At 40.6% G+C, this 24,407-nt stretch overlaps 1 protein-coding gene across 1 annotated transcript in view; it reads left to right on the top strand.

The window, feature by feature from the left end:
* Window positions 1-4,075: 4,075 nt before the first annotated feature.
* The window catches only part of LOC127214171 (multidrug resistance protein 2-like), a 58,952-nt gene continuing 38,620 nt past the window's right edge, over window positions 4,076-24,407 (top strand). Inside the window, 8 exon segments of the mRNA XM_051174575.1 lie at window positions 4,076-4,142; window positions 8,292-8,340; window positions 9,983-10,118; window positions 12,165-12,219; window positions 14,480-14,671; window positions 15,372-15,543; window positions 16,742-16,866; window positions 20,378-20,549. Of these exon segments, the coding sequence (XP_051030532.1) occupies window positions 4,078-4,142; window positions 8,292-8,340; window positions 9,983-10,118; window positions 12,165-12,219; window positions 14,480-14,671; window positions 15,372-15,543; window positions 16,742-16,866; window positions 20,378-20,549 (966 nt within the window). The 5' untranslated portion in view covers window positions 4,076-4,077.

Here is a 24,407-nt window from a genome sequence, read left to right as displayed (position 1 = left end):
TGCTGTCTGGACGTGGAGAGGAGAACATCCAGTGGAACCTGCTTGTGTTCATCTGTCTAGATTGTAAGTTATTTCTCCCTGAATAAATATCTGTTTGACCTATTTGTTTATCATGATCTTATTAAACCACGATATCTCGTGTCAGAAGCGGGATCAGGATTTTTATGGGACCTGGGTTTCACCCAGTCGGCAGATGCCATTCCCTGCCCCCACCTTGAGCACTGATTTGGACATGGGGTCCTTTGTGCTTGCAGGAGACAAATATAAAAGACTGCTGAACCTTGCCAAGTCAGGGTAAGACAGCCTTTCTATTTCCCTGCTGTTGTTGTGGTCTGTCAAGTACTCTTGGCCTTAATCAAAACTGGGTGTACCAACATTGCTGTGAGACCTTGGGTGACTGTTCAGGTAGCCTGCTTTTTCTGTCCTTGCTGCAACTTTTGGAAGTTGCCCATCTGCACTTCCTGTCTACCCTAGTATTGTTATTTTCCTTCTCAGGTCTTGATGAGGTTGAAGATTTAACTATCACAACTATTATTCTCTCTTCCTAGTTAGATATGTTAGGTACTAGACTTAAGCTTTCCAGCTTAGGACAACTCTGTTGTAAACTCCGTAATGTCTTCACCCAAGGACTCAATATGTAGGTCATTTTGTTCTCAGTTTTCCTTTTCTTAGTGCACACTTGTTACTCACTGTTTTGTATGTAGTTTTGTATCAAGCCTAAATCTTTTCTTTAGACTAAAAGGGGAATTGTAGTGAGATATTCACTTTGTCTGCTTCTGTGGCACTGACCACACCCATTGGAGGATGGAGCCAGGGGCGGAAGTGACCTGGGGAACTAGGTCTCAGGAGGAGCCTAGGAGCGGTCTCTTGCTGTCTGGATGTGGAGAGGAGAGCATCCAGTGGAACCTGTTAGTGTTCATCTGTCTAGACTGTAAGTTATTTCTTCCTGAATAAATATCTGTTCGGCCTATTTGTTTATCCTGATCTTTATTAAACCACGATACTCCCATGCTGCCTGACCGCCCCCCCCCCCACCTCCTGTCACATTCCCTACCCATTCCAAAGGGAGGGTGATGCTTTCCAGGAAGGATCATCAAAATCTGTCAAGATATTTGGAGTGGGACTAGGCCCTCCTTCCTGTCTCTAGGCTAAGGGAGTATCCCTCCATGGGATATGTGATCCCAAAGTCCTTTCGTGCACCAGGGATACATTCTGGTTCCACTGTCAGAGGTTCCATAGACTGCCCAGGCCTTCTAACTGAGACCCACATTCAGGGGGTCTGAGTTGGTCCTATGCTGGTTCCCCAGGTATCAGTCTGGGGGCCCATTAGCTCCCCATTGTTCAGGTCAGCTGTCTCTGTGGGTTTCTGTAGCCTGGTCTTGATCCCTTTTCTTATCACTCCTCTCTCTCTCTCTACAACTGGATTCCAGAATTCGGCTCAGTGTTCAGCTGTGGGTGTCTGCTTCTGTTTCCATTAGCTACTAGATGAGGGCTCTAGGATGGCATATGAGTTTGTTATCAATCTCATTATCAGGGAAAGGCATTTAAGGTAGCCTCTCCACTGTTGCTCAGATTGTTAGTTGGCGGCATCCTTGTAGGTCTCTGTACATTTCTCTAGGATCAGTTTTCTCCCTCTGTTATCTCTCTCTCTCTCTCTCTCTCTCTCTCTCTCTCTCTCTCTCTCTCTGCTCTAGTCTATTCATCACCTTACTCAATCTTTCCTAATCCCACATGTTTTCCTCTCCTCCCCCTTCTCTTTCTCCTAACTCCCTCTCCACTCACTGCTACACACACACACACACACACACACACACACACACACACACACACACACACACGCTCCCAATATGCTCAGGAGATCTTGTTCCTTTCCCCTTCTGTGAGGGACCTTGTATGAATCTCTTAGGTTCCTCCTTGTATCCTAGTTTCTCTGGCCATGTGAATTGTAGGCTAGTGATCCTTTGCTCTATGTCTAAAATCCATATATGAGTGAGTACATACCATGTTCCTCTTTTTGTGACTGGGTTACCTCACTCAGGGTGCTTTCTTCTCATTCCATCCATTTGCCTGCAAATGTTCCATTTTTTTTTTTTTTTTTTTTTTTTTTTTGCTGAGTAGTATTCCATTGTGTAAATGTGCCACATCTTCTTTATTCATTCTCCAGTTAAGGGACATCTAGGTTGCTTCCAGGTTCTCACTTTTACAAATAATGCTGCTATGAACAGATGTCTTTGTTGCATGGATGTGGATCATTTGGGTATATGCCTAAGAGTGGGATTGCCATAGCACCAGCAGCACAGACACTGAGACTGACAATTAATAAATGGGGCCTCTTGAAATTGAAAAGCTTCTATAAGACAAAGGACATAGTCGACAAGAGCAAAGGGCAAAAAGATATTCACCAACCCCACATCTGACAAAGGGCTGATATCCAAAATATACAAAGAACTCAAGAAACTAGTCACTAAAACACCAAGTAATCCAATTAAAAAGTGGGGTACAGAATTGAATAGAGAATTCTCAGTAGAGGAATCTAAAATGACTGACAGACACTTAAGAAAGTGCAGAAAGTGTTCAACATCCTTAGCTATCAAGGAAATGCAAATCTAAACAACTCTGAGATACCATCTTAAACCTAAGAGCAAAAACATCAAGGACAGTTTATGCTGGAGAGGATATGGAGAGAGGGGAACACTCCTCCACTGCTGGTAGGAGTGCAAACTTGTAAAGCCACTGTGGAGATCAGTGTGATGGCTCCTCGAGGAGCTTTCTTAGGTGACTTTCTACATCACTGAGTTGCCAGCACATCCGATTGCAGTCAGGGACAACTAGATGGAGAAAGGTCATGTCACCCTCCAACACCCAAATCAATCAGAAGTCCAGAAAACGTAAGAACTTCATATACTCTAGGAAAAAAACAAGGATGTTGATTCCAGAGTTAAAAGTTGAAAATACTATGTACTTTAAAATATCATTTCTGCCCTGGAGTGCCCTTATTGTATAGGACGATCATCCAAGCCAAGAAAAAAAAAAAAAAAAAAAAATGAATGGAAATGCTTTAGGAAAATGCCAAACGCAAATGCACTGAAGAAAGACTTTTTGCTGAAACATTTCTACCAGCCTTAAAAACACAAAAAGAGAGCAGTGCTGTCAGAAGGGAGCTTTATGGAACAAGGAACAAGCAAGGTCCCTGCTTGCTTTATAACTCTAATAGGTCAGCTCGCTCAGGTAAAGTACCCTTTTAAGTATGACTCATTAGTGACCGAACTGTGCACTACCCAGGCATATACACTTCTTTAAGGAGACTTACCTGAACGCAGACATGTCTCACCAAGGATTCCAGCCACTTCTCCAAAGCTCAGGGAAGCCGGGAAGTGCCTCCGCTTTCGCAACCTCTCCAGCAAGTTTGCCCAATCCCGCCTACCAGGCTGATTGGCCACAGGGCCGTGGGGGCGGCAGCTGGCGACAACTTTATTCCCCACGCCTCCCCCCTCCCCAAGTCCAAGGAAGTCCTTGAGCTCCTTGCCTGAGCAGCTCTTGAAGCTCCGTGAGGCTGCGGCCACTGCTTCCATCTTCCCAGGCTCCGCTGAAGTCAGCGTCGCGTCTTCTCAGTTCCACATCTTGTGAACTTTGTGAAGGAAAGAGGAGGTAGAGACACGTGGAGTAGGCTTTTCCAGGAAGGGTCCGCTGCTCGGGATGCCTGAGCCTGGTCAGGGGGCGGGGGGGCCTTGGAAGCCCGTGGGGACTAAGTGGTCACAGCCCCAAGGTGTTTTCAGTGCTAGCCTGGCGCGGTTGATCCCGCTGCCCAGCTCTAAGCAGCAGGCCCGGCGGAGGAGCGCACAGGGGCCAAGCGGACCTGGCAGGGCGGGGCAGCAGGATCCAGAGCCCAGCACCTGGTCCACGTGGGTGATTTGGGAACTCCCGGGATCCCCAGGGTGAGTTACCTCCAGCTCCCAGGGCTGAGATCATCAGGGCTGGACTCCTCACGGCTGGGCTCTACAGGACAGTGAGGTCAGTCTAGGCTCTGGGCCCTGGGGCCATGTATTAGGCTGATGTATGGTTTCTCCCCAGGTGATGATGGAGCTTGAAGAGGACCTGAATGGAAGAGCAGATAAGAACTTCTTGAAGATGGACAGAAAGAGGTAGCCAGATTGTTTCACTTTCACCCTTGACAGGTCTTGGAGTTTGTAGCCTCCAGCACTGCACTAAATGATCAGTGGTTGTTATTTCAGCCTCCAGACACATAAACCAGTCACTGAAAAGAACTCCTATGCTTGGAGCAAGGCTTTCAGATGTGTGTGACAGAATGAGCCTCCTGTTCAGCCTCTAGACCAGCCATTGCTCACATCCTTTTAGTTTTATAACGTTATGAGCATCATTGACTGTCCATGCACCTGAGCCCAATGCAGCGTGGGCTGTCTGCCGTGGTCTGATAAACAGCTACACAAACACAGAATGTGGCATGACAGGTGAAACAGGACAAAACTGATTGCAGATCTTTTTAGGTTGGTTATCTATACTTCAGTTGGAAAAACTGACAATGTAATTGCTAAGAGAAAAAAATTATTTTTAGTATATTTTTTTATTACAGTGGACTGTCTATGACAGGAAATTAAAAACATAACCCATTAGGCACATTGTGTATAAAAATTGTAAACTAAGATGATAGGAATTAGTAAATATATTAATATTATTAGTAATCAAGTTTACAGTGTAAGGAGGGAAAGTACAGAAGTGAAAATAAATTTTATGTTTAAAAATGTGAAATCAGAATAAGGAACTTCACTATGAAGTCATGATTTGTTTTAGTTGCTCACTTCCAGTCCACCAAAAAGGACATTGAAAATAAACAACACTCTTGGTGCTTTTCGTTAAAGAAAGGGATGCCATATAGAACAGCTAATTCCAGCCAAATCTAGAACAGAGAAAATACAGTCTAAGTGTGGAATATCTAATACTAACAAGCAAGGAGTCAGGATTTAATAGATTGGGCAGATAACACAGGGGGACCAGCATGATGGGTCCTTCATAGCCTGACAAGCCTGAGTTTGAACTTTGTTTCCCAAACCAACAGTAAGTTGCAAGTTGACCCTGACCTCCATAGGCACTTGGAGTAGCATGTGAGTCTCTCTCCATTGTGCATGTATTCATACACAAATAAATGAAATGTAAAAAGCAAAGCAAACCAAAAAACAGACATAGGAGTAAGGTGGAAGAATTTCTACTGACCAATGTTGGGGCAGTTTGAACTTCAAAGAAAATGACTGCTCTAAGTGGCTTAGAGATGCTAGGTCCAATACAGTTAATGACTCAGCGACATTCTGAGAGGTAAATCATTCTAAGAAAGGTCTTTGCAGAAAAATGCAGCTGTCTGGGACATACACTATCCGTCAGGTGAGGACTGTCCAAGGGTCAGAGCTGTTCAGAGGGGAAAATGATCTTCCTCAGAGAGAGCGTTCACTCTTAGCTTCACCAAGTGATTCGATGCAGCTCGCTGAGGGTGGTTCAGGCTCTGAAGCTCTCTAGCACCTGGTGTGATTTGAGGAAGACTGTGCTTGCAAGAGTATTCCATCTGATCCAGCCAGGTTTCTAGGCTAGTCCCATATGGGAGAAATATATTATGAGATGCATTTGTAGTTTTGAATCCTCCTCCCATTGACATTAAAAAGTAAAGAATTGAAGCTTGGAAAAGTATTTAGTATCCCAGACATAGTAATTTTTATATCTGTAATAAAAAATGTGAATAAGATGACATTCTCTTTCACACTAAGCCCATATTTTGGCATTCAACATTCATGTCCCATTTGTGCTCAGCTTGAAACATGTATGTCCAACACATGGTATGTTTTAGAAGGTAATAGCTTAGCATAGCAGCTTAAAGAACTATGTCCACACACACTTGTGTGCCTGTGTGTACATTGGACTTGTCCCTAAAGGCTGGAATTCTAAGAGTACACCACCACTCAAGTATACTGCATACCAATTATTGCATGATGTTCAAAGAGAAAGGTAAAGAAAATAAATGGTTTGATTTTTACACATATCTTCATTTTATTATTGGTTCTGTCATGACTTCAAAGTAGAGAAACTCCTTTTACTTTTTGTGCAGTGGCTCTTAGCAAACTGCTCATCAGCACTGATTTTGTTATCCAGGTTGTTGCCTGGATGAGCCCCTAAGTGATTTTTAAGCTATAGTTCTGTGAGAGCGAATACAGTGTCACCACTTTGCACTCCCCGTAGATAACTCAGAACACCTGTGAGCTCAGAGCACAGTGTTCAGAAAGACAGATTGATTAGTCAATCATGTTGTAGAAATTTCATAGATAGTACCTTTCAGTACTAGGGGTTGATGCTACACAAGTGCCTGCTGCTGACCTCTATCTGTAGCCCAGTGTTGTATCACTTAACCCCATCCTGGCTGAAGTCTTCAGTCTGCATCTCCTGCCTCACAGTTTGGAGGTCCAGCAGCAGACTGCAGTCTAAACCTTAGTTTTTGATTTAGCAACAGGACCTGGGGACAAGTTAAAGTAAGTCTTCTACATGTTTTTATCTGTCAGAGGCCAACAGTATGCCTTCTTTAGAGTCCTTAATGAGTTGTTCTAGCTCATGCCTGGAATGAGTATCAGTGTCAGAGAATGAAGAGGTAAGGAAGAAGCCCAGAACTGAAGTGCATCGAGGCTGTCTCTTCTCTTGCATCCTAGGTCCGGGGCTACTGAAGCTGTGCTTTAGATGTGGCCACATAGGACCCATCCTGAGCTCATGTGTTTGTGTCCATGTTGTAGCACTAAAAACTGGACCACACCCCCCATCCCTTAATACTATCTTCTAATGTTGTTTAGTACGTGGAAGGAAAAAAAAAAAAAAAAACAAACTATAAACTTTTAAATTTAAAGTCTATGTCAAAATAATGTGTTTCTCTAAAACAGTTTATCCTAAGAGTGGTTTGGTGGAGCTTGCCATTCCTGTTGGCAGTCACAGGTGGTGACAAGTATGGGTTATGAGGTGAGGTGGTTATTGGATTTGCAACTTCGAATGATAGTTGGCATTTTTACATGTAAGAGCAGCTTTTTGACAATTCATTGTTTTTGTTTTTTTAAAGCATATGGCTTTTTTTTAGAGTTTCATTTGTGTCTGCTTAGGACCTCAGATGCTCTTGCAGAATTAGATTTGCTCGTAGAGTAATTTAATTACTTTTGAAGTTAGGATACTCATGTCCAACATTTGATCACTGCTATCTCTGTAGTAAGGAGAATGATTACAGATACTATCCAGAGCTCAAATAAATAAATACACAAGTAAATAAATAAATGTCTAGGTAGTAACTAAACTATGTCTATATTTACCAAGAAGGTAATTGGGAAGATTAATTATGGAACATGAGTTTCTTTCTTTTTTTTTAAATAGAGTATCACTATGTAGCCCAGGTTTTACTCCTGCTTGTAATATTCCTGCCTTAGCTGTCTTGGTACTGAACTTATAAATATGCTTTGCCATTCCCAGCCATAATATTCTAATTAGACTAAAATTAACCAAAAAAAAAAAAGGGAAAAAAAAGTAGAAAACTCTCTTTTTTTGAATGTGTGGTATTTTACTTGCAAATGAATGTGTGGGTGCATGTATTCATCATAAAAATTAGGAACTATCTAGCACACAAGAAAATATTCTTCTACAAATCCCAATACCTGGGACAGGGGCTGTAGCTTTGTGGGAAAAGTACTTGCTGCATCAGCCTGAGGACCTGAGTTATTGTCTCCAAGACTCATACAAAGCCAGACAAAGTGACATATATCTGCAATGCCAGCACTCTAATGGGGAAATGTGAAGTGGGAACAGGAGATTGGGAGGCTGTGGGCCAGCTGGCAGGACAAACCCAGTGGTGAATAACAGGAGACCTTGTTTCTAGCAGGGTAGATGGCAAGGAATGACACTCAGAGTTTCCATGTGTTCATCATCACAGGCTTGTGCATCCTACCTCCCCCACCCCCAATCGCTGTCCCTGTTGAGTCATCATGAGAACACACATTCACACAAGTGTAAAGAGTTAAAAATAGAAACACCAATACCCAGTGATAATCATTTTTAAATGTATAAAATATATGAACATTTGTATTTATACTTCATACATGACATCAGACTGTTTGGATGAGTACTGTGTAGACACATCTGTCTTAGTGGTTGAGTACTGTGTAGACATGTTTGTCCTAGTTGTCAGTAGTTTATAACAGGCTAGTTCTTTAAAGTTTCTGTAGCATTTTTGAAGTTTTGTATAATCCCTTTGTTGTGTTCTTCAGTGAAAAAGAGAAGAAAGAAAAGAAACCAGCTGTTGGCATATTTGTGATGGTGAGTTTGGCATTGATTCATTATGTAAAATACTTACCTCAAAACAGAGCTATTCCACATGCTATCATAAAGCTTTCTTAGGACATATAGAAATGTGGAGGTAAAGTTAATTGATTGGATTTAGTTTATTTTCAGAAGAATGCCAACCATAATTTGTCATGTACTGAAAGCTCAGCACCTTCCTCTTCCTAGCTTACATTTTAATTTTTTCCAAATTGGTTATGTTATATGTTATTGGTGATCTTTTACCTCATTTTTCTTGATGGTCATTGCCAGTGAGGTGGAGGAAAGTTTCTGTATCACATGCTGTCTGTTTGGTACAGTTTACAACAGGGTCTTGGCTATGTGTGTAGGAAGAATTGCCTCAAATTCCTGACCCTTCTATCTCCTGCCTCCCGGGTGTGGGGATAACCACAGTATACCACCATGCTTGATAACATTCCATTCTTCAAGGCCCTGAACTCCTGGGTGCTGGGATTTACCATTATATTACCACACTTGGTAACATGCCATTCTTCAAGGCCCTAATTCCTGGCATATTTGACTGAAAGTCCTTTGTATCCATGTTTGAAGTGTATATATAAATTTTTATTATTAAATAAAACTTGCAAGTCCAGTATTGAGGTAAAAACCTGATTGATCAGAGAAGTGGCAGAGAAGCCACCAATGACCTCCTCTCTCTCTCTCTCTCTCTCTCTCTCTCTCTCTCTCTCTCTCTCTCACTCACTCTGTCTTTCTCTCTTTCCCCTGATACAAAAAGAGTCCTCAAATCTTTCTAAACCTTTCCCTAGTACTTATTGTGTCTCTCTCTATATTCTGGGTCCTCTATGGTTAATTCTGGTCAGCTAGTTCCTAACTCCACCCATTAATTCAAGGTTAAACTTTATTGACAGTCTCAGAATGAACAAATATCTCTCAATACATGTTAATAAAGGTCACAGTGGGTTGTTAATTCCTAGGATCTAGCAGTCGGGTGTCTTCTTTCTCTTTAGTTAAACCTGGAGACACTCTCATAGTTGTAGGGAGAAAGGTATTTCTTCTCAGTGATTGTAATTCCAGTCCAATTGTCTGTTAATGGTAGCCACCACAGAATGAGAAAAGATTTCTGTCTCTTCAGAATACTAGTTTTTCTGCATCATCATTTTAGAAACTTTAAAATTTCTCTTAGGGTATTACAGAAGAGAAGACACACTGAATTCAGTATGAAGAATTAGTAGGTGGGGGCTGAAGAAATGGCTCAGCTGTTAAATGCACTTGCTGCTTACATAGAGGACTGGAGTTCAGTTCACAGCACTCACATCAGGCAGTTCTCTCCTACCCATAACTCCAGCGCTTTGCGATCTTATGCTTTCTTCTGTCCTTTGACAACACTTACATTCATGTGTCCGTACACATACACACACGCCCACACACACACACATGTGCGCGCACACACGCCCCCACACACACATAAATAAAAGTAAGAAAAAATTAAAAAGGAATTGGCGCAACCCATGGTGAGGTAGGTGATTGCCAAGTGAGAGGATAGCTTAGTATGAGACAGTAGCAATGACAGTCTAAACTGCGCGTGAGTTTGGGTCTACTTTGAAGCACCATCCATGGTTTCATGTGCTCACTCATTATGCCCTGTTTTTACTTCCAGTTTCGCTATGCAGATTGGCTGGACAAGCTGTACATGGTCCTGGGAACCCTGGCTGCTGTTATCCATGGAACTTCACTTCCTCTCTTGATGCTGGTGTTTGGACACATGACAGATAGTTTTACAAAAGCAGAAACCAGTAAGTATTCCACCAAACATTACTAATCCAAGTAAGGATTATTTGTGGTTCCAAATTTATTGGGTTCACTTAGCTTACCATTTGCAGGACCTTTTCTAAATATGCAGCGTTGTGTTCTGTGCTGTGAACGGTGGAGGATGAGAGCTCTAGCTCATGTTTGTAATGAGTTTGAGAAGATAATGTTTGTAGGTAGTAGGCGACCCACCCAGGAGAAGTGTTTGCTGGGACATATAGAAAGGGACGGTGTTCTATGAAGTCAGAAATGGCATTGAAAGCTTGAGGAGGAAGTACAGCTCTCTAAGCAGAACAGTGAATGGTGAGCTGCAGGGGTGAGGAGAGTCCATGGCTGTGAGTGTGAGTGGGGAGTTTAGGGAGTTTAGGATGATGCTAACACGTTCAGCCTGAGAAACTGGAAGGACATGGTTACCGAGGAAGGGAGAGATGTCTGGGCAGTTTTATATGTGGTCATGGTTTGGCCTGTCAGAAAGCAGATCCAGGACTGAGAAATGAAAGGAGGTCTGAGACAGTTGTTTACCAGGGGGAGGGAGAGGGGCCAGGGTGAGGAAGTGAGAAAGAAAGAGGGAGCGTGAGGATGTTAGCTGTAGGATGGCAGAAGTAATGCTTTTGTTCTCCATGAAATAAGAAAGTGGAAAGTTCTATTTGAAAGTGAGCATGAGATTTAGAGAGGGTCTCTGGAGGGCAAATCAGTGAGCAGGAGGAAATGCTTACTCTGGGCAGAGCCCAGGCAGCTCAGCTACAGTAACAGGCGGGAATAGTGGATTAGTGTCAGGATCCAAAGATGGGTGGCTGCATGAGGAGCTGGGAATCTACGCATGTTTTCTACTGTCTGCTAGAGATTGTTTCAACAGTGTCCTGTGGAAGCCTGAAACCACAGAGAATACTGAACCCTGCATATGTTTACAATGTATTTCTTTTACATGCATACCACTGATAAAGTTTAATTTATAATTTAGGCACGGAACCTCACAAAGTCTAATGTTGCATAAATAGAGGACTGTTAAGATTTAATTTTCTCAAATAGAGGACTGTTAGAACTTCATTTTCTCAAACAGTGGATTGTTAGGATTTAATTTTCTCAGTAAGGTTGAAAGCAGGAGATGAGTTGATAAGGAAAGATGTGAAAAAGCACCCCGGCAGTGAAGGTATGAGGGAGCTACTGAAATGCTCTGCCTCCATCTAACACAAGCATCCTTGATTTTGGCGCCACAAGCTGCTAACTCTGAGCTCCAGTTTTCAGTCAGTGCTGGTCATACAGAGATTGGTAGACTCACAGTTCAGTTTGTACTCAGTAAACATGTTGGCAAGTTATAGTTACATATTTAGAAAAGCGTATGTGTGTCTCATGTGTGGGAGAGAGCGAGAGAGAGAGAGAGCGAGAGAGAGGGAGGGAGGGAGGGAAAGAAGGAGGGAGGAAGAGAAAAGAGAGAATAATTAATGAAAACAGAGGCCATGAGTTTGAAAGAGAGCAAGTACTAGTATATGGCAGGCTTTGGAGGGTGGAAAAGGGAAGGGGGAAATGATGTAATTTTACTATAATCTCAAACAGTAAAAAAATTTGAAATGTTGGCAATGTCTATGTGTGGGATGAATTCAGGTGGACATGTGAAGCGATAGTTACAGGAGGCTGAGTGCTGCATACTATGGGTTCTGGGAATTGACATTGGGTCTTCTGTAAGAAACAGCTGACACTCCTAAATGCAGAGTCATCTCCTTGTCCATGGGCTTTTACTATTAGAGGAGGGCTTTTGATATTAGAGACCAAACCCATGGCTTTGTACATCATTTAAACTCATTTTTGAGGTGCTGAGAATTGAACTTACAGCCTCAGAGATAGTAGGCAGGTGCTCTCCTACTGAGCTTTATTCCTAGCCTGCTATTTGAATTAAGTCTATGATAAACTGAATCACTTGGTCCTGTTTTTTATAGATTTTCTAGTGAAAGGAGTTTGGTGTATTTATATATATTTCTATATATATATAGTGTCAAGAGGCATCAACGGGCCTGCTCTCTTTTCTGTTTGTCTAGGTGACACCAACAGTACAGAGGTCAGCAGCGGCAGTCTGGAGGAAGACATGGCCACGTAACTCGAATACTTCTTTATTCTTTCATTAATCTTTTCTGCATTAATCTGGTTATAATGAGCTATAATAATTTTCACTAAAATAATATGATTTGAAGTTGAGCTAAAAATCATTGTCCGTAGTGTTGTTCTTGCATAGTGTCCCTAGTAATAATAATAATAATAATATTGGCTAGCAGAAAAATTTTAAACTCAACATATAATTGTAAATAATGAAATGAAACATCCTGAAATAACTGGGTGGTGATGATACCCACCTTTAATCCCACCATTAATGGATCTCTGTGAGTTTGAGGCTAGCCTGGTCCACAAAGCAAGTCCCAGGACAGCCAGATCTGTTATACAGGGAGAACTTATCTTGAAAAAACAACCCCTCGCCCCCCCCCAAATAATTGTTTAATTTTGACTTTGGAGTTACCATGGGAAAATATTTTGTTAATGATTTACATGTTTTGAAGTTTGTTCTGAAGAATATCTTTGAACAAATGTGCAAATATCCATGACGATATTCAGATAATATGATTCTACATTATTCTATGAATGGTTTGGCATAGTTAAAGAAGGGAGACACGGTTATATTTGAACAATAAGACATGAATGTTCTGAACACTATCATATAGAGGCAGGTCTGACCTCTTGATGTAGCCCAGGCTGCTCTTAAGCTCGTGGCATCCCTTCTACCTTGGCCTTCCAAGTGCTGGGGTTATAGATTTAATGCCCAGTTAACAGCAACATCTTAATTATTTAAGATACATTACCAAGGTTAGGAATGGTGACACATCTTAGCACTGTGAAGGTACTGGCAGGAGGCTTGCAAGATTGAGGACAGTCTGGGCTATGTAGCAAGATTGTTTTAAAATAACAACAACAATATATATATATATATATATAAATAAATGAACAAATAAATAAAACTAAATAGCTTGCAGGTTGTTCCCTACAAATGTAACCATGAGGTACACTTCTTCAATGGGGTACTCTTGCTATATTATTAGCACATGAAAAATAATTAATTATAGACTCATCTAATAGTGAGAAGTGTTCTGTTGCCCCATAGCTTTTTGCAAGTCACAAGACGTAACAGGTTATGATATGATAGTAGGATCCCTGATAGGTTGATGCAGAACTGTGAACATGACATCAGAGACTCTCTTCCTTGTAAGTAACCATTTGATGCTTCCCAGGACACATTGCAATTTCCAGAAGATAACAGGTAGAACTTTTTTTTCTTTTTTTAGACAGGGAGAACTATATCCTGTATTTCATGTTGGAAGGTTTGCCTTTTATCTAACTGTTAACTGATTAGAGCCAGGTGGTGGCTCATGCCTTTATTCCCAGCACTCAGGAGGCAGAGGCAGGAGGATCTCTGTGAGTTCAAGGCCAGCCTGGTCTACAGAGCGAGCAAGTTCCAGGAAAGGCTCTAAAGTAATACAGAGAAACTATGTCTCGAAAAACCATGAGAGAGAGAAACATAAAATAAATAAATAAATAAATAAGTAAGTAAATAAATAAATAAATGTTAACTGATTGCAGAAGCCCAGGGTTTGCTATTGTGACTGTGAAGACTTGGAAAAAAGGAATGTCAGTTCAACTTTTTCTTAGTTTAATTTGAGGGCTCTTGATTTTCATTGTTTTGATTTAAATTAGAAGGGCTGCTTTTTGGACATTTTAGAATAGTTCAAAATTAACAATTGAGCAGATACAAATATTATTAATTTTCAACTGTCACGTATCAGCTGAGGTCTGTCAGTAGTTCGAAGGGCTGAGGAGTCACTTCCATCCCTGGTTTCAACTTTTAGACAGGTTCTGTCACAAGTCTCTTCACAAGCAGAGGCAGCTCATTACTTGAGGTTGATGCAATAGAATCAGGACTATGAGGGCATATCTCAGCAGACTGCCAGTATACCAAGCTCTGTTTCATAGTAACTGATGTTCCCTAGGTGCTGGCCCCACCTTTGAGATATATTGTATAACTGTTCTTACCCCCATTTCACCAGCTAGAACATTGGGACTGAAGATGTTAAGCATCCTGTCTGAGTTTACAAGGTAGTTCAGTGAAGAGCTGGGATTTGCCTCCAAGCCCTTCTTCTGTGTTGCAGCAGATATAGGTGGACGCTGACAGTTACAGCTCTGGTCCTCACAACCCCTTCTGGTTTGCTAAGGATGGTGGTATACCAGATAGCTGAAGAAGTGAGGCTCAGTTGTGTTCAGAAAGAAGGACCGATTAGAAAACAGCCTGTACAGTGTTCTTGTTTTTCAGGTACGCCTACTATTACACCGGGATTGGTGCTGGTGTGCTCATCGTTGCCTACATTCAGGTTTCATTTTGGTGCCTGGCGGCTGGAAGACAAATACACAAAATTAGACAGCAGTTTTTTCATGCTATAATGAATCAGGAGATAGGCTGGTTTGACGTGCATGACATTGGGGAGCTCAACACCCGGCTCACAGAGTGAGTACCTAGTTTTATGCTGAAGTCAGGTATGGTCTTGTTCTTAAAGCTGTGAGGTAGATACCACCAGCCCTGTTAGGAGTGATGGTGCATCACTGAGCAGAGTAAAGCCCTTGTGAGCAGTACCTGTGTCTTACACAGCTTCTTGATCACAGCGCCCTGGCAGGGATGGGATGGAGCTCCTGCTTGACTGGCACTCAATGAAGGATTAGACTGGCAGAGTCAAGAAGCATTCAGAGTTAGCACAGCAGTGATGCGCAGGGGGGCAACAATATGTCCTGTCCATCCCACTGAGCACCGGCCATCCTGCCAGGGTTCGTGGTGTTTTTGGGAAACACCAGAATGGAGGGGGGTGGGAGGAAGGAAGGAGTTCCTGTCTGTCATCCTCTGCTTTCACAGAAAAGGCAATGAACTCAAAGATTTGTGTTCATAGAGGGCAGCACCATTCACATAGGTCTCTGAGCAGTTTGAAATTTCACAGTGAATAGTCTTAAATATCCCATGTCTTTATTCTGAGGTCACATGCACCACAAAATACTGTTAATGACAAAATCTACTGGAAATAGTCTGTCAAGTGAAATGTATACAGAGATTCTAGATATATTAATTTACACGAGACCCGGTGATATGAAATAAAACTGGCTAATTTCTGTGTTTGTAAATCTGACATTATTTGTAACACAATCTCTTTCTTCTTTAGTGATGTCTCTAAAATAAGTGATGGAATTGGTGACAAAATTGGAATGTTCTTTCAGTCCATAACAACATTTTTAGCTGGTTTTATAGTAGGATTTATAAGTGGTTGGAAGCTAACCCTTGTAATTTTGGCTGTCAGCCCTCTTATTGGATTGTCATCTGCTATGTGGGCCAAGGTAGGTGAATCTACATGTCAGAGTCCTCACCAGAACCCATGAGAGAGAGGGTCTTTAACCATACAACCCTGATTGAGTTTGGCACTTTCTTTAAATTTTGGTTTAACGATCAACAGGATATGCGGATCTAGACCCACTGAACTGTTATTTGGGGAAAGAATAGGAAGAGGGGGAAGGGAGGGAGGGAGAGAGGAGAAGGGAGGGGACCTTGTATGTTTCCCGCCCTCATAGAAAAGATGTGCTGGGCTGGAAAGGTCTGTACTCAGTAGAAGACAGCACCGTATTCACTGTGAAGTGTCAGCCATACAAGTGGCCATACCATGTGTACACCACCCTCCAAAGTTTTGCAAGACTTACTATCACTCTCAGGGAGCAACCTAAGGCCATCAGGCTTGAGTTCTACTTTTACACAATGAGCTATCTTGCCAGGCTTTGCCAGCTTAAAAGCTTCTTTTCTTCAATTGATTTTCCTGTTTAGTAGAACATTGAACAAGTTAAGTTCAAACATCTCATGTCAACATTTAATAAAAATTATTTAAAATGTTTTAGAATACCTTGTATATAGGTAAGGAAAAGAGAGTGCAACTTAATCTTTAATTATTATACATTAGAAGGCTGGAGAAATGGCTCCACACTTGAGAGCACTGGCTGCTCTTCCAGATGTTCTGAGTTCAATTCCCAGCAACCACATGGGGCTCACAAGCACACATGATAGGATCTGATGCCCTCTGCTAGCAAGCAGAGCACTCATACATAAAATAAAAATAAATAAAAGTCGAAGAAGTAGTAATTTCAGCTACTGGGACCTTTGTTTTACTCCCTGCTCTACACATGTCTTCTCAGATTGTAGGCTCTATTAAAAGATATGTGCACTAGTTTGAGAAACTATTTCTTGCTATGGAGTTGAGTCTGTCTTCTTAACCCAACAAGTAAGGAGAACAGAAAGGACCCAGGCAATTCAGGCACCTGATCCAGAAGTCCCTTTGTGTCCAGGATTCTCTTCCTTGCTCAGACACTGGGTCAACTAGAGAGCACTGGTAGGGAACTCAATGAACTTTCTCTCCCCAGAGATATCTGGCACCCAAAGATCTTGTTCTTTGTATGATTTCTGTACAAACATATATATATAAAAATTTTTCCTCTGCAAAAGATAGAGTTGATTGGCATTTTTAAATGATACCAGATTGCACTTTGACAGGTATTGACTTCATTCACTAATAAGGAACTCCAGGCATATGCAAAAGCTGGAGCAGTTGCTGAAGAAGTCTTAGCAGCCATCAGAACTGTGATTGCATTTGGAGGACAAAAGAAAGAACTTGAAAGGTTTGGGTTTCTTTTGCTAGAAATTTAAAATTCTGTGTAATTACTACTGTTCTGAAAAGTTGCAATTTTAATTACGCTTTCCTAATACATGCCTTCAAGAGAGGGGAGTATATATCTTCTGTTCACTTTTTAAAATATGTTTGAAAGCCTATGTTATCATTCTTATAGAAGAAAGAGATGGTACAGAAAGAGATGGTACAGAAACTGCAAATAAGAGGGTATATGCTACATGGACAACCTATTAGTTTGAAAAATGAAAGACTCTAAGAGAGTTATGGGATGTTTTTTAAAAGACATAATATGCTTTGATAGGGCTAAAGAGATGGCTTAGTTGTTAAGATGGCATACTGCTCTTATGGAGGACCTGAGTTCTTATGGGCCTCAACTACCTGTAACTCTGGCCTCAGGGGATGTGATGTCCTTTTTTGATCACCAGGAGCATCTTTGCTCATATGCACATACACACCCTGTGGTGGTTTGAAAGAAAATGTCCCCAAAAGGGGGTGGCACTATTAGGATGTGTGGCCTTGTTGGAGTAGGTGTGGCCTTATTGGAGGAAGTGTGTCACTGTGGAGTTCTTGTATGCTCAAGCCACACCCAGTGTCTCAGACTACTTCCTGGTGCCAGTGGATCAAAGATGTAGAATTCTCAGCTCCTTCTACAATTCCATGTCTGCTTGTATGTCGCCATGTTTCTTTACAATGATGATAATGGACTAAACCTCTGATACTGTAAGCCAGCCCATTAAATGGTTTTCCTTTATAAGAGTTGCTGTGGTCATGTCTCTTCACAGCAATAGAAACCCTAACTAAGACACCTCTACCCCAACACGCACACAAACGTAATCCTTAAAAATAAGTTTTGAGCTCAACGGTGGTGACACATGCCTTTAATCCCAGTGCTTGGGAGGCAGAGGCAGAGGCAGGCAGATCTTTTGAGTTCAAGACCAGCCTGGTCTATAAGAGCTAGTTCCAAAACCATAGAGAAACCCTGTCTCAAAAAACAATAAAACAAAGCAAAACAAAACAAAAAAGGCTTTGATTAATACTGAGGAGGCACATTTAAATATAGTCAATGAAAGTTTCTTAGAGGAAATTTCAGTTAGCCTGAGACCTAAGAGATGAGACTAAGTGTCCTATAGTGAGGGTAGGGATGTGAGGTCTGTGAGGGATGTGAGCCAACTAAATCTCCTAACGTGGCAGAAGCTTTAGAATGTGGTGGGTTATATCATCACAAAGCCTCTGCCTCTGAAGCAATCTCACTCTCCCTTCAAATTATCAGGTGTAGAAGGAAACTGGCTCATATGGAATGGAAATTTAACTAACCACAATTGTGAATAAATTTAAATTTAATTCAGTAGTCAGGATAGTTTCAATGAGTTTAACCTTTTTTTTTTTTCTGCCATGTGTCTTTCAAACATATTTCCTTCTGTATACAGAGAACATTTATTTTCATAGAGCCCTGTTTGTTGATTGTTGGATTTATTTCATGAGTGACCAGAGCCCTACTTTGAGTCCTTACTCGTAGCAGTTTCAAATGTGCAGGTCTTATGTTTATACTGTTTTGTCATGGAAAATTTTGTTTCTCTTTCAATTTGACAAGTAATTTTTCTGGGTATAATAGTCTTGGTTATTAGCAGTGTTCCTTCAGAATTTAGACTGCCTCACTCCAAATCATTTTGGTTTTAAAAGCTTCTCTTGAAAAATCAGTTTTTACTCTGATTGGCCTGTCTTTGTATGTGATTTGTCCTTTTTCTCCTGCAGCTTTCTCTCTCCCTCCTTCCCGTACCTTTCTGTGTTTTTAGTGTTTTAACCATAGCATTACATGGGGATTTTTTTTCTGGTCCTGTCTCTTAGGTGTTCTTGCATGGTTGTATTTATATGTTTTTATAAGAATTTTTAAAAAAGTATTTTTAAAAATTATCAATCTTTGACTGAATAATATAATTCCTTTACCCTGATTCAAGTCTGCTTGGCTGACCTCTGCACTCATTATCCAGTCTCTTGGTAAAACTTTCCACTTGCCTTTTGATTTGACTTATTGAGTCCTGTGTTTTGAGTATCATTTCAGTTGATTTTTCTTCAGTATTTCTATCATTATTGAATTCTATTTTCATATCTTGAATTGACTTCCACAAGTGTGTTCATGTTCTCCTTAAATTCTATGGATGTCCTTGTAGCTGTATGTTTTAGTTCTTTGTTTAGAATTTCAGCTAAGTCCCTGTCAGTGCCATCCCTTCCCACGAGACTGGTAATTTTTGGAGCATGCATGCTGTCTTGATTTTTCATCTAATTTTTGGTTTCCTGTAGGGACTTGCACATTTGGAGTTAGTTTGTTAGTAGAAGCTGTGCCCGCCCCCCCAGAATTACCTCTCTTTGGTGAGGATTGACCCAGCATTTTTAATTGGGATGCTATGGTTCCTGTCACTCCTAGGGCACCCTTTCTATCAGTGTGCTCAGGTAGGAAGAGGAGTATGCTTGGTAGCTTAGTTAAGTTAAGCTTGAGGCATGCTGGGAGAGTGCACATCCGTAACTCAGCTCTTCTGTGAAATGTGAGCCTGATCCAGGCTGCATCCCTTCCATTGGAGCTGGGGTTCTTCACTGCCTTACCCCCAGGCCAGTTTGTGCCCCCCTGTCTGCAGCTTCCTTGGCCTGTATCAATTATATAGTCGTAAGGCAAAATAAGTTTTGTAGATCAGTGATTTTAAAGTTCACATCTATAGACATAAGTATGCAACTTGTTTGTTTTTAAGAACGAGCACTTTACTGTATGTCCCTGTCTAGCCTGGAGCTCTCAGTCTTCTTGCCTGGGTTTCCTAGGCTCTGGGATTGTTGGTGTGTGACTGGCTCTAGGCTGATTTAATACAGCTTATTTAAATGTCAAAAACGTGGTTTAACATGTCACAGTTTCCTAAGTGCTCTCCTGTGTAATCTCCTAGTTGGCCCTTCTAGAACCCTCAAGGGAAGCATGTTTTTAAAGCTTTTTAAAGGTCCAGAGCTTTAAATAGCTTTTTAATGTTAAGGTTTTCTAGCATTATATCTCCAATTCATTAACCATATGTTCCTCCTCCTTCCTCTCCTTCCTTCTTCCTCCTTCTTCCCCTTCTTTCTTCCTCGTTTTCTAAATTCTTCATTCTTCCCCCCTTTCATCTTCCTTCTCCCTCATTTGACATCATCATGCCTGCTCCTCTCCCCCTCCATCAAGTAGGACAGGCTGGCCTTGAACTTGTATTCCATAACCAGCTTTTTTCCCCATCTGTCTGGGATAACATGTGCTTTTGATATTTTTTATTGTTTCACTATTACTAAGGCCAGAAAAGGTTCAAGCCTCTGTTTACTTTTCTGTGAATGAATAAAATAATAGTATATCTTAGGGGCAGTGTATGGAGAAAAGAAGAAAGCATGGGGTACAGGGCTAGTGCATCCCAACTATTCAAGTATCTGCCTGGTTACATTGGCATAGTCCCTCGATGTTTATGACTACATACAATGACTTCTGTTTTTTCTTCTAGGTACAACAAAAATTTAGAAGAAGCTAAAAGTGTTGGAATAAAGAAAGCTATCACGGCCAACATTTCCATAGGTATTGCCTACTTATTGGTCTATGCATCATATGCACTGGCATTTTGGTACGGAACCTCCTTGGTCCTTTCAAATGAATACTCTGTTGGACAAGTACTTACTGTAAGTAGTATGTGATTTATAAAAGGATTTGCTAAAAATGCCATTTAAATTGAGTAGTTTAATCTGACCTTAGAAGAATGTGTTTTGAAACCTATTAAATACTATAAAGAAACATTAAGTCAAATAGTAGGTTAAGAGTAGAGAAGAAATTAGATGGATCCAAAAATCAATATTGTTTTCTTTTTTTTACAGATATCTTAATAAAACTTATTCTTTATGTGTCAATGTTGCATTAAAGAATAAAAATACCAAGTTTTCCTTTTTGAGCATTATAAACCAATGTCTTAGTTACTGTACCAGTACTGTGAAGAGACACCACAAGCAAGGCCACTCTTATAAACAAAAGCATTTAATTGGGGGCTTGCTTACAGTTTTAGAGGTTTAGTCCATCATTATCATGGTGAGGAGCATGGTGGCACACAGACAGACATGGTGCTGGATGGTGCGAGATGTCCTTCTATAGGCTGTGAATATGTGTTTCTTTTATTGGTTGATGAGTAAAGCTGTTCTGGCTAATGGACAGACAAGATTTATAGGCGGGAACTCTAAACAGGGATAGAGAAAGGTAGTAGGCAGAGTCAGGGAGATACCATGTAGCTGCTGAGGAAACAACAGGCCTGGGCATCACTGGTAAGCCAAGACTGTGTGGAGATATACACATTAATAGAAATGGGTTAATAATTAAGAAAAAATTAGCCAATAAGAAGCCTGGGCCATCGGCCAAACAGTTTTATAATTAATATAAGTCTCTGTGTGTTTATTTGGGCCTGAACAGCAGCAGGATGTGGTAAGACAGAAACTTCTGTCCACAGACAGACAGATCTTTGCGAACTTAAGCCATCCTGGTCTACATATCTATATCTAGTTTCAGGCCAGCCTGGGATATTCAGTGAGACCCATGTGTTGCACAATGTGAGGCTTGAACCCCTCACCCGGATTCAGAGTCTCATGCTCTAGACTAAACTAGCTGGGCTTATGGGTCTCATTGAATAGCCCATCAAAGACCCCAGAAGGATAATATATAAATTCTAGAACATCTTGCTGCCTAGACAGTCAGAACTGGACAGTTTCTCTGTAATGTTGGGGCATCCATCTTCAGCCCATAGGCCATAGTGTCTGGCAGACTTTTTAAATGAAGTAGGAAATTTGAAGATCTAGTGTGACCTGTAATGGCAAAGTTTGCCAATTGCTTTCTTCTGTAAAGGAGGAACCCTGAAGGACCCTGAAGGACCATCCTATCTCTTGGCAAGTTCAACAGTCACTTTCCGTTGTAACCTGCTTGTCCAGTTTGGACAGCATGCTTACTGTCAGCAGTTAAAGAAAGGGCAGTTCTTTGCTTCATTGAAGGCAAACTCCCTAACAAGTTTCTTCCATGCCCATTTTCCTCTCTGATGTATTTGGTAGTGCTAGGAATAGTTGTGTCTCATTGTCATAAAAAACATTTTAAATGCCATATTCTGTAGGTCTTTGAAGGGTTTTGAAGAATAGCTATTCATCTAAAAGTTATCTCTGTATATCTAGTAAAATTAACATAAGTTTTGACTATTGTAGGTGGCTATCTATCATCTTATTTAATTAGATATTACATTTTTAAAAGAGCTGTATAAACACAATACCGAAGCAAGAATAGAAATATACATATAACAAAATTGACCTAATTTGTATCCATAAACCAAAATCCATACCAATGCAAAATATTCATTTCTTTATCATAGTACCATTTTTCTTTAGAAAGTGATTGACTATGATCATTAGCCATTTATAGCCACCCCTGTTTAAATGGAAACAAACATTTATAAACAATACTTGGGAATTTGGGTGTAGTTCTCTCCAAACTGCTTCTGCTATTTTAAGGGTACTGTCAATCCCATGGGGGGGCCTGAGAAACCCAGAACCCTGGCCAAATCCTGGCTGTAGTGGTCTGTGAGCCTGCATGGTCTCAGCTGTTTTGGATGTTGGATCACCTGGGCCACTGCTTCAGGGGGTCTTTCTCCATCAAACCATATCAGCCTTTTCATCTTCTGTGGAGACAAAAGCAGAACCTCTTTTCCAAAGCAATCTGTCCTTAAACTTAAATTTAGAAGTCAAAGTACTTTCAAAATATATAGGTTGGATTTATCCAGAAGTATTTACAATGCAATGTCTTTTAGCAACTGTTGCTCCTTCCTCAGTATCAAATAATTCAAAGACAACATAACATACAGTATCCAGACTCTCTGTGTATTTTCCATTTTTACATGGCCTTTTTAAAATTACATTATTTCTTTTATTTTTAGTTTTTACTCTTTGGTTTTTTGAGACAGAATTTCTCTGTATATCTTTGGCTGTCCTGGAACTCACGCTATAAACCAGGCTGGCCTTGAAATCACTAGCTAACCATTGAGGTCGGGAGCTCTGTGCAGGCAGACAGGAAGTGAGATAGCTGGACAGAAAAAGGATATAAGCAAGGAGAAACAGGAACTCTTTTGTCTGCTGAGAGTTAGGGTGTAGCTGTGGCTTGCTCCTTCTCTCTGATCTTGCAGCATTTTCTTCTATATCTGGCATTGGGGGTTTTTATTATTTAGACTAATTAAGATCTTCATTTACAGCTGGAGAAGTAGTTGAGGACTACATCCTGATCTGAAAGTAGAGAGACAGAAACAGACAAACAGACAGAGACATGAACCTAATATAGGCTTTTGAAACCTCAAAGCCCACCCCTAGTGATATACTTCCTCCTCCAACAAGGCCAAACTTATTCCAACAAATCCTCATCCCCTAATCCTTATAATCTTATCAAAGACTTCCACTCTCTGGTGACTGAACATTCAAATATATGTGCCTATTGGGGTCATTCTTATTCAATTCACCACAACTAAGAGGCCACATTTGAATTCTCTATTTTTCTCCTGTGTCGTTTGTCTTGTTGTGACCTGATGTCTGTCTGTCCTTACAAAGGACTTTGCTCTATATTCATTGAATAGCACAGAAAAACATGGTATTGGATAAGAATGAAAAAAATTGTTTTGTTTTTTTACTGAAAATTTTGATAGAATTTTACGAGGGAAGATGCTGTTTTACTGATCCCAAATAGCACTCAAATCTGCAGGCAGGATCTGCCAACATTTATGTTGGGTACTGCTTTTCTTTAAAGTTGTTTTCAATTTATTGTCTGTCTATAACAAATTATTACCATAACACACATACACACACACACACAACACACACACACACAAATACATACATATACATTCTTCTGGGTCAGGAATATTGAAATGTAGATAAGATTAAAGCTATTCATTTAGCTTAGTTTATAAAATGTAAGTGTATCTGAAGTTCAAGGTATTGTTAGATGTTACAAGTTAAACTTAAACTGGATAAATACACAATAGGGAAACAGTGACTGTATGTTTTTAAATGGTCTTAAGGCATATTATTAACTTGGTTACAAGGTCTGGTAGAATTTAGTCTCTGAAGACATGAAGTATTTTCAGAAGAGGTGATTCCAACACCTGTAACCTAAATACCATTAGCAATAGCCACCTTTCTGCTATGAGCCTACGTTGAGTGAGATGGTCTCTTTTTGACAAACTTTGTACTAGGTGTTTTTTTGATTTAATATTCAAACAAAAATAGTAAAAGATCTTTTGAATGGCAGCTGGAACACCTCACAATTTTATAGAAATATAAATTGTTGTTCTTTATAAAAGCAAATTCTATTGGGAGGTTTTTTTTGCCTTGTGGGAATGCACAAGTACAAGGTGCTATTTTCTTTCATTTGAAGACAATGTAATAATTAATAAACCAAACTGAATCTGTGATAGTGGACTCATTATTCCCCTCCCTAAGTTCAAGCATGTTGAATTCATGACTGGCCAC

This window comes from Phodopus roborovskii, unplaced genomic scaffold, assembly GCF_943737965.1.
Source record: "Phodopus roborovskii unplaced genomic scaffold, PHOROB, whole genome shotgun sequence".
NCBI classification, from domain to species: Eukaryota; Metazoa; Chordata; class Mammalia; order Rodentia; family Cricetidae; genus Phodopus; species Phodopus roborovskii.
The sequence above is the reverse complement of the archived record's forward strand: the minus strand, read 5'-3'. Positions and strand labels throughout refer to the sequence as shown.